We start from the raw sequence: 10,646 nt of genomic DNA on the forward strand, positions 1-10,646 counted from the left end.
GAAACTAAAAAGAAGAGAGAGATGGAAATCCGAGAGAAAGGCTGCTAGATTGAAACAGACATATATGGGGACGCCAACCACAAAACCCTAACTCCTTTTAAGGTGCTTTGACATTTTTAACCCGCTAAGATTTGTGTACATATTTATTATCACGCTTTCTAAAATTATTAATTTTTGCTTTTATTTTTTTAATAAAAGGGTGAAAGTTTGAACTCAAATTTACTATATGCTATCATACTATCAAGCTATTAATTTATTATTAATCATTTTTAAAGTATCGATGCGTTTGTAATTTCTCGTCTATCACAACATGTCATATTATTTGAAAACAAACATATCATATAATTAAAAAAAAAATTATATTTTTAAGTCAGTGTATAAATCATATTGAATAAAATATTTACGTTTATATAATATAATTTGATTTAAAAGATAAAATTTAAATTTTATAAATTAAATTTTACAATTTAAATAATATAGATATAAGTTCTCAAACCGACTTGATAATAAAATTATTTATAATTAAAAGATCTATTCTAATTTGATTTAAAGATCTTTTGTTTTCCTTTTAATTATTTTATTTTTCTAATTTTAGATACTCTACCAAGAGACATGGTGGGACACACGACTACTTCAATATTCCTGAATAATTGTCAAAATTTCAGTGCTAAAAAAGAGTTTGTGACAGCAATATGGCCACCATCATTTCCTGGTCTCTCAACCTACTATTGCCCAATGCTTCGTCTCTAACTCAGGCATCACCCAAATAAAAGAAAATATTTTGCATAAACTGCCTCACCCCCTTCTTGTGTTACACCTGGGCATCAAAAGAGCACGACTCAGTGGACGATATTGAGTTAATTCATTCTGTGTATTACATGATGTATAGCTGTAAACATTATCTGAATGTTCTAGCTCCAGATGCTGAGGCTTTTGACTGGTGATGCTGTCTTTTCCCATTAGACAGACCACTGTCACTGATGCTACCTTCAACAAGATTTTCATTAACTTCAGAAAATTCTGTACTCCATGAATTCATGGGGATAATATAACTATCATCCTTACTGCTCCTCCTCTGCTCCTCATAGCGTTTCACATTTTCGGATATCTGATGGAAGGTTTCATTGATTTTTGCTATTCCCCTTTCAACGGGTTCTACCACATGTGATACTGTGTACTTCATGTCATCAACAATCTGAAAGAGCAAATTGACCGAGTTCAGCAAAAGACAGAAAAAAATAAAGAAGAAGAAGCAATGACTAAAATGAAAGGGTTAATATCTTACAATTCCACCACTCCCAACAACCACATCACGGACACTCTGGGGGAAATTCAAACGTTTTTCTCGCTCATCATGCCGAGCCATGCGTATTATAGTTGATCTTTCGCTGTCTTGAACCTCCTCTGTATCAGGAGGTGCATCTAATGAGGCATAGTTCGCCATAACTGCTACATTACGAACACATCGTTCTCCTCTTTTATAAGGCACTGCTGGGAAGACATACAGGTGAACCATGGCAGCAACACCCATCTATTTGGTAAGCATGAAATCAGAAGCCTTGCAAGTATAGACTCTTGAACATCCTCAAAATTAAATGAAGGTTTTATCTTGGCGTGACTAACAATCAGATAATTTGGAAAGAAGCATAAAATGGCAAGAGGTTGAAAAATGACTTCATGCTTCATCATTTACTTGGTAAGCATAAAATAACTTGCAAAACCAATTAGTTGTATGGTATTTTGGTATTTAGAAGCCACAAACGCAAACATGGTGCTTGTGAATACAAAGATTCAAGAGGTATACCATCAAATCTTTTATCGGGTGGTCTATTACAAATGCGCAACAAAATATATAGTATACTAAGTAATAAAACCCAAAACAATAAACCCCTAGGGATTGGCTCAAGTGGTAAAGACTTTGGGCTGAGGGGTATGCTCCCCCAAGATCTAAGGATCAAATCCCCTTGGGTGCAAACAATCTCTAGGGAACATTGGACTGGGGGATTTTTTCCTTGAGTTACCCGAGGTGCACTTACGAGAAACTCTTTGCCGAGGGCCTGTGCACACCCAAGATTAGTCGGGACGCTGTTCCTGGACACCCGGTGCCAATCAAAAAAATAAAAAATAAAACCCAAAACAATAAGCATACAAAAAAAGGAATTGAAAATTAGTTATAAAAAAATAAAAAAATAATTCAGCACACAACTTTCAAACCATAATTCACTCAAAACAAATGATCACAAACATCCAGGAGTCCTCAATGCCAAATCTCCACTTGGTTCTAATGCTTTAATAGAATACCCCAACAGCCATAAAAAAAGATTTAAAAGAAATCTATGCAATAAGCTTTTAATAAGCAAAAATTACCCAAAACTTATCAAAATCATTTTTATGGACAAAAGAGCATTCAACAAAAGCTAAAACCTTTTCCCACTCCTATTCAAATAATCGCAGGAGTGAAATTTCAAAAGAAACTTAGTAAATTCTTAAAATGGTAACAATCTCAAAAAAATAAAGCTTCTAAAGTCAAACCAAGTTTTAAGGTGATCGAGCATATGTCATGATCAAGTGACTGAGATGCTCTGTTACATGAGGATCTTATCTTAACCTTAATTGTTTGATAACTTGGAGTATGCTTGGAGTTTTATTTTGAGCTTCCATTTTCTATTAATTAAATTTGAGATACACACTTTAATATCGAAACCCTCACACAAGGGTCTCAAAATCATCGAAAAAATCACCCCAAAGTTGACAAAAAGCTTACTCTCTTTCAATATTATGATTCATGCTTTTAGAATATCTGCATCTCAAAGCCTTTTTTTTTAATAGGTAAAAATAAAACTTTATTAATAGAAAAAGGCATAGCCCAATTACCCAGGCAGTATACACAGAATACGCCTAATTACTAGTGCACTAATAATGGATGCATCTCAAATCCTTTCTTCAAACCAAGAGAAATCCCAGCCCGTTTTCACCAGCTTCAAGTTTCAAAATAGATCTTATATTTATCAAATTTTTTGAATGCATACTCTGTGCATTTTGTGCCCCTATACATTAAACTCCATATTGCAAGCACACTAATAGCAAAATGAAAGGAATACACAGTAAAACTGTAAAAATTTTTTTTTTTTTTTTAATTTTGCCTATAAACATTTTTGTAAGGAAAAGAACAATAATCATAGTGTTCTTTAAATGAATACCTCAATACAGATGATGTAGTCTTGTATCCGCGTTTTCAGCTCCTGAGCCAAAGACCCTTTAAAAACTCCCATCGAGAAAAGAAATGCAATAGTAATGCCTTGCCACCATGTCAGGAATACAATTGATTTGAAAGTAAGAAACTTTGCCAGGGGTTTAATTGGTTCCAATTTATCTTTAATAATGGTATAGAACTGTAAAAGGCAATATAGAGCCCATGTCTGACTGAAATTAAGAACAACTGCCAAGTATGGATAGCTGCAAACAATTGAGAGACATTCAGATAATAGCAACAATCGATAATTACTGCAAGCAAAACATAATGTGATTCTCAGCAGCACCCTTGATAAACCCAAACACGAACATATATTTCTCATATGTTCACTTACAAATAGACATGTGAACATGTGTGTGTGATGTGCCCATTTGTAGACGTGTCTATGTATGTGCATGTGTGCATGTGTGAGTATGTTTGTGCGTGAGTGTGTGCTTGTGCATGGGTTCTATACGAATGTACAAGCTGATCAAAAACTTTGAATTATTGATAAGGATGTCTGACCCATATCTCCATTCAAACTTCCCTTCTCCATAAACCCCAAAAACTTCTAAAATCATTGCCAGCAGTGCACAGATCATCTTCAGTATCATCTGGAGATTATATTTCAGTAAGCACCAAATAGAGGCTTCAATATGCAAAAGAAAAAGAGCAATGCGATAATCTTCCTTAAAAAAGTGCACACATACATATTGAACAATGCCAATTTTCACGGCATTATAGAAGTTAGGACCAAGATACCAATCTCTTAGGACACAATTTAGTGGAAAAGGATGTTCTACAACTCCATAAGTATATGCTTCTTTCAAAAGAGGTCTGTCGAAATCAATAAGCCCTTGATTTTCCATAAACTCAATTGTCTTTTCCTCACCACCTACAGGAAGCAATAAATTTTGTCAAAAAAAAATGAAAATAATATCAAAGCTCAATGGTCAATACCATCTAGCTATTACAAGATAAAATTTCAGAGGTAACAAGCTTTGCTCCTATTCAACCACATCAGCCATTCTCCCATTATGCTATTACATCAAAATTAAATAATATATGTAATTAAGTTAAAAAACTAAATTAATATAATATGTTTAACTCAGTTAGTAGTTTTCATTTAACTTTAGTAATATTTTAGTTTTCTTTATTGTGTGTCCTTTTGGTTATTCAACTCATACCTTTTTAGGCCTTGTTTATGCATATAGTTATTCTCAATTATTCTACGTATTCTCAGATATTCTTAGATATTTCCTTCCCAAACATCACTTCAAATACAAAACACTTTTCAATTTCAAATCTTCAACTTTTTCATATAATCATTACCTAATCATTTCAACTTTTTCAAACTTCCAAACAAAATACAAAAAACAATACAACTTTTTCAAATTTCAAAACAAAAATAAAATTTTAAAATTATATTTAAACAATATTTTAACTTTATAATATTTTTATTCAAATTTTTGTCTCTCCTTTCCCAAAACTCTATAAAACATTTTAATTTAAACAATTTCACTACTATTCACAGATATTAAGAGATATTCTAAGTATCCAAATGATCCCTTAGTCTTGTAACCAATATATTCATTTTCTTTTTTTCATGTCAGGAAACCTCTCCAAGTCAAGGCCCTTCGGACCCCCCCCAGCAGAGTAAACCCTAGTCCTGTGCACCGCACCCTCAGAAGTTTTCCTAAATGGAACTGGTTAAATCGTTGACTTTTCACCTGGGGATGTAGCCCCAAAGGATTGTTTACACCGATGAGGTGTTGAACCTTGGACCTTGAAGGGAGTGATACCACAATATCAATATATTCATTCTTTATAAGTAAAATAAATTTTATAAATATTAACGAAAAGGCATAGCCCAAGTACACAAGATGCATACAAGAGATGGCACACCTATTTAGGAGTTAGAGATAGATACAAACAAATCATGAAACCAATGGGTTCATAAAAGATACTGAATTTTTAGAAGAAGTTAAAGAGCCTATAAATTAAGACTTCTCGATGGCCAGGTTACATTGGCATATTATATAAAGAGCTCTGGTCTCTTTCTCCCCTCAAGTGAGGTTTGTGAGACTTCTAATTAATAACATAAAACAAAGAGAACAATAGGGAGACAAGATCTTCAATCAACTTACAGAGAACAAGGTACTAAATTAGCATTCTGTTAAAAGTTTTATTTACTGTGTGATGGCTCAAGACCATGCTAACTTAGTTAATTGTAAAAATTTTCAATTAATAATTTGGTTAATCCTATGCAGCACACGTGTTGATGATTAGTTACATTAATTTTTTTTTTGATAAGTAGTTACATTAATTTCAAGAACTTGATAATTTTAGTTATCCAATCCATCAATTGCTTATGCCACACAAAAGCATGCATGGGGAGGATGAAATGAATATTATAAAGGAAGAAAGGAAAAGGAAAGAATAAAAAGTCAACACCGTTAAAGCCTTATGGTTTCATAACCAATATAACAAATTTAAGGGACAATGATTGTCACCAATCGAAAAAGTATATATGCACGATCCTCTAACATACCTAAGCAGGCTATCAGGTATCTCTCAAAGCAATATAGTGCAAAAGCCTCATAGCAATCCCGAATAACTTCACAGTTGAAGGCAGCGTCTGAGTTTAAAAGTGACAAAAACTGCACCCATACAATTAGTTGACAAATGAATACTAAAACTACACAGCCATACAGGCTGAATTTCTCATACAGTGCAGGCAAGCCTATGACACAACATGCATGTTATGGGTTTATGAACATGTGAACAGTCAAGGGTGTCTTGCAACATATCAAGAATCCAATACTATGTTCTCAAATTCAGAAGCATTCATACAAATATTGTTCATTAGACTTCATTTATTATGTTTTGCAAAGTTTTACACAAAAAAGAGACAAGAAAGCAATCAGATTTTTTTTTAATGGCACCAGGTGTCCATAACAGCGTCCCGACTAATCCTGGGTATGCACAGGCTCTCGGCAAGGAGTTTCCCACAAGTGCACATTGGGTAATTCAAGGGGAAAATCCCCCAGTCCAATGGCCCTTAGAGATTGTTGCACCCAAGGGGATTTGAACCTTGGACCTAGGGAGAGCATATCCCCAACCCCAAGGCCTTTACCACTTGAGCCAACCGCTAGGGGTTCAATCAAATGTCTCTAAAAGAAATTTAACATAAAAGAAATTTAACCTACGACTGACCTCAACTCCATTGAGGCAATACAAAAGACCACGTAAACATATTTTTCACAGTGGAATGCATCTTCAAATCCAACAGTGACAAAACTGAAGCACAAACATTTCCACAACGTAAAATAAGTTCAAAAAAAATATAAGTGCTAGCTACATATTCTATTAACCGCGTCTTTTCCAAAGAAATATGGATAACCAGATGCAAAGATTTTCATGTTTTTCAGAACCTCTAGTATTCTTCAATAAAGGGCAATGAAAACATAGTAATTTTAACAACATACAGCTTCTAATAGTCCACTGTTGAATCTTCCTAACATCACACACACACACACACACACATATATATATGCATTTCTTCACTCCAAGGAAACTGATGTGATATTAAACTGCTAATTTTATAATCATAGGACATGGAAAGGTGGGCCTATTAATGCAAATAGTGCAGGATGACACTCTTTTTGTTGCATCCAATGAAGCATTGTAAATGTTGATATATATTGAAAATATTAGAAAAACTAGCAAACTATTCAAAAACATTGAATGAGAAACAGAAAAACAAAATGAAGGGGGAATAAACATAAAAGGTTGCATCCATCATACCGATTCCAGAGCATAAACAGGAACCATCAGAACGAGACCAATTAGAAACTTCTGCTCCTGAGATTTCCAACAATTAAAGCTCTTACTTTGGATGATCTTGTTAAAAGAAGTTAATAACAATTTATGTACTTAAATAAAGATATAGTAATCTATATGAAACTAAACAAGCCACAAAATTATACAAGGTTACTTGTACACATAAAGGCAACTGAGAATGGTAATATAGTACAGGGGCTATATGAATACACATCATAGCCACATTAATAATTAAAGAAAAGAAAAGTAAATCAAACAACTAAAGGACTATAAAGAACCTCTGGCTGATTATAAGCAGCTAAATGCTCAAAGATAAGATACATGGAGAGCACCACTGCAACAGCTACAAATATACTTGCACTGAAAATAGGCCAACTGGAGAATATTGCAAACTCAGCACCCAGGTGAAGCAACCACATTTTCCCCAATCTGCCTAAGGACCCAACCAGAGGAAAAAACAGTGAATTGAATAGAACTATATAATAAATTCTACTCAACGCAGCAATAAACATAACATGCTAGTGATACCTTGGTTGAAAATTTACGTTGTAACCCAAGATGCTTTATCAGTACTTTCTCTTGTGCCACCTTTTTTACATTTTCTTTGAGTCAACTATGAAGAAACTCCTTGCTCCCAAGAGGTTTGATATTTAAACAGAGGAAACCAAACCTTCTTGCCTACTTGTGTGATTGAAAGAAGCCTTCTGCATCAGGTTGCAGTAGTGCCTAGAGAATATAATATAATGAAAATAACAAGAAATTCTACCTAAAACAGATTTGAGCTTCTGCATTAATGGCAAAAAGAAGCATCAAAGGTCAGGATCCTGAAGGCTGCATTGAAACAAGAAACCTCAATCAAAATAAATTATAGCATGAACCACCAGAAAATTGGAGGCACATGTCTATTGTTTGGGAATGGGAAAAACAGCAAACCATTATAGTTAAGAAAGTAACTGTATTCACACATTTATAGAAATTGATTGAAAGAGACATATTATACATGCTAGAAAGAAATATAAAGTAGTTCATTTGTTTCAAGTAATATAGTAGCCCTTACACAATACATGAATTAGAAAGAAGATGCTAGCCATCTATATATCTAAAAATTTGAATCACTGTTCGATAATCAACTAATCTAGATGTCAATAACCAATAATTTCTCAGTCCATTTAACTTGTACAGTTTTTTCCAAAAAGCAAGATAAACAAGCAGCTTGAACTTTGAAAGAAGGCTATCCAAGTATCAATGAGCTATAGCTCAAATGGCATTTCTTTCCCCAGTAAAAATGTTCAGAGGGTGTCATTATATGTTTAAATATTTACAGGTGTGTATATAACTTACTAATAAAAAGGAAAAAAAAAAAAAAAAAAAAAAAAAAAAAAAAAAAACAGAAAAGGCTAGAGTCGGTCCAAAACTCAGCCTCATAAAGTCCAGATTCCTTAATGATCACACCTCAACTTTTAGCAAAATGTAAGCCACTTATCTGTACCATCAGCACACATACCATAAGTATAAATAGGACCTCATGAAATGTAAAACCCCTTTTCATATTGACAGTTAAACACATATAATAAACAATGAATAAAGTAACACACAAGAAAGCGACGGCAAAAGAAATCTGGCCAAGTAAACAGAACTTTCCCAAACCCCATGCAACTGGATGATTTCACCCTTGAAAGCAAAACATTTCTAATATGGAAGCTTGTTAGACCGAAAAAGAAGTCCAAAGTTACAAAATTGCAGAGATCAGGCTTGCATATGAACATCTACAGTGGAATCTAGACAATTAAAAATGAAACTCCAGAAAATAAAATATGTTTTTGATTTATTAAAACACCCACTTGTTTCCACTAATGACAAATAAAATTATCATAGATCTATTATCCATAACTTAATAATAAATAAATAACTTGATCTATGACCTGCCAAATCATGCGTTACTCTTTGGGTGCAACAAACATTGTGTTCCACTCCATCTTGCACACATATCCAGATATCCTCCGATCATTGATCTCATCGTTTCAACTTAAAGCTATTATCCTTCCAAAAACTATTACTATCTAGAGCTACTCATTATCTATTTTATCCAAGGGATTAAACTAGCCATTAGACATCTTCCCAACATTGAAATATCTGATATTAGTAGCTTATAATCTGCCAAAGCATCATTCACTTCAGTATTTGCACAAGAAAAAAACATCATTCACTTTTCAATAAGGGGGAACATGGGAACTACACACCATCTATTAAATGCACATACTAAAAGGCTTAATCTGAAAAATGGCCCCCATGAGTCATTTGCCAACCGATCAGTTAAAAATTCAAATCAAAGTAGAACATGGATTCTACTGTGCTAGAAGAGGACATCTCAATCAAATGGCTCGAACTTAAGCCCACTAACTATCAGAAATATTAATCACTGAGGGTTATGATATTTTTCTTAACGAGATGATATGCAGGTTTCACAATTTCCGTGCAAAAGATTAGACCTTTATCTCATAATAAGCCTCAAAAGAAGGCCCAAATAAGCGAGTAAAGTACTCGATAGCATATTGATCGTAAAATTTCAGTGGTTGCATTCCAAAAAAAGAGAATTAAGTATTAAAATAGGAAGCAACAATGTCGGTTAATTTTACTGATGAGAAATCTTAGAGTTTAAAACTTATGGAACGAAAACAAGCTGACCCAGTTACTTAGCTTACAACCATTTTTCCGTCTTTTTTTTTTTTTTTTTTTTTTCCTTCTTATTTACCGAAGTCAATCGTCAAATATAAGCCTTCTCATTTCACCTATTATCCTCAATTTTCTCAGATTTCAAACTACTGCTGTTAGGAAGGTTATCCATCTAATCGAACATAACCATATTCTCCCAAACTACTCGAAATTCATAGAAAGAAAGTTGAAACCCAAAAACAAAATACAAAAAACCCTGGAATATTAATCGCACACCAACCAACAATATTATTTGCGCTAATCGGAAACAAACTACCAAAAAAAAAAAAGTACATATTTTTTCCTATTTTCAAAGAAAAGGTCATAAATCGAAATTCAAAATAGGGTTTTTGACTCGAACCTCTTTGCTTGAGAAATTTCTCGCGAAAATCTACTTTCCGGGAAAATCGAATGAAAATATAACATTCATTTGGAACGCACGCACGAAAGGGGAGAGTAAACTGAATTTTGTTTCGGCAGTTGGGAACACTGTGCACGTAACTTCCTTCTCTCGTAGTCACGGTAACAGCTATCTGGTTCTGAGACTTGTTGAGGTGTTGATCAATGCGAGCGCTTTCATCTTTCGGAGGGTGCGACGCGCTGTGGTTTTAAAGACGCTAGTGAATTTTGTATGCTTTATACGAAATTTCATTTCCACGCAAGCATGTTTACGTGGCAGTAGTTTGAGACGAGCTTTAGGTTCCACGTCAGTTGATGATTAGTGGATGAATATGCCCCTGTCAAATGCAAAAATTACCAACCACTCCCAAAGTTATGCATATAGAGAGTATTGATCTTTCTATATTTAATCCTCAAATTGTATTTAATATTTTGTTAATTACATTTTAAATTTTAAATC

General features: G+C 33.8%; 1 protein-coding gene across 3 annotated transcripts; it reads right to left on the reverse strand.

Moving 5' to 3' along the window:
* Positions 1-629: 629 nt before the first annotated feature.
* LOC122297147 (protein LAZ1 homolog 1-like) lies at positions 630-10,377 on the reverse strand. Of its 3 annotated transcripts, none has more exons than XM_043107054.1 (11): positions 10,149-10,377; positions 7,842-7,906; positions 7,604-7,753; positions 7,354-7,508; positions 7,040-7,096; positions 5,784-5,892; positions 3,943-4,127; positions 3,758-3,846; positions 3,201-3,456; positions 1,286-1,531; positions 630-1,195 (listed from the first exon to the last, which is right to left on the reverse strand). In XM_043107054.1, exons 4-11 carry the CDS (start codon positions 7,492-7,494, stop codon positions 899-901), a joined length of 1,380 nt encoding a protein of 459 aa, XP_042962988.1. In that variant the 5' UTR covers positions 7,495-7,508; positions 7,604-7,753; positions 7,842-7,906; positions 10,149-10,377; the 3' UTR covers positions 630-898. The 3 variants fall into 3 exon arrangements, with proteins under 3 accessions (XP_042962988.1, XP_042962989.1, XP_042962990.1); XM_043107055.1 differs by having other exon boundaries at positions 7,604-7,756; XM_043107056.1 differs by lacking the exon at positions 7,354-7,508 and having other exon boundaries at positions 10,149-10,376.
* Positions 10,378-10,646: the final 269 nt, after the last annotated feature.

This window comes from Carya illinoinensis, chromosome 15, assembly GCF_018687715.1.
Source record: "Carya illinoinensis cultivar Pawnee chromosome 15, C.illinoinensisPawnee_v1, whole genome shotgun sequence".
Taxonomy (NCBI): Eukaryota; Viridiplantae; Streptophyta; class Magnoliopsida; order Fagales; family Juglandaceae; genus Carya; species Carya illinoinensis.

Coding starts and splice junctions, on each gene's coding strand:
- LOC122297147 (XM_043107054.1), bottom strand. CDS start 7,494: ATGTGGTTGCTTCACCTGGGTGCTGAGTTTGCAATATTCTCCAGTTGG. Junction 5,893..7,039: donor CTGTTTATGCTCTGGAATCG/GTATGATGGATG, acceptor GTATGGGTGCAG/TTTTTGTCACTTTTAAACTC. Junction 3,457..3,757: donor AAGTTTGAATGGAGATATGG/GTCAGACATCCT, acceptor AATTGTTTGCAG/CTATCCATACTTGGCAGTTG.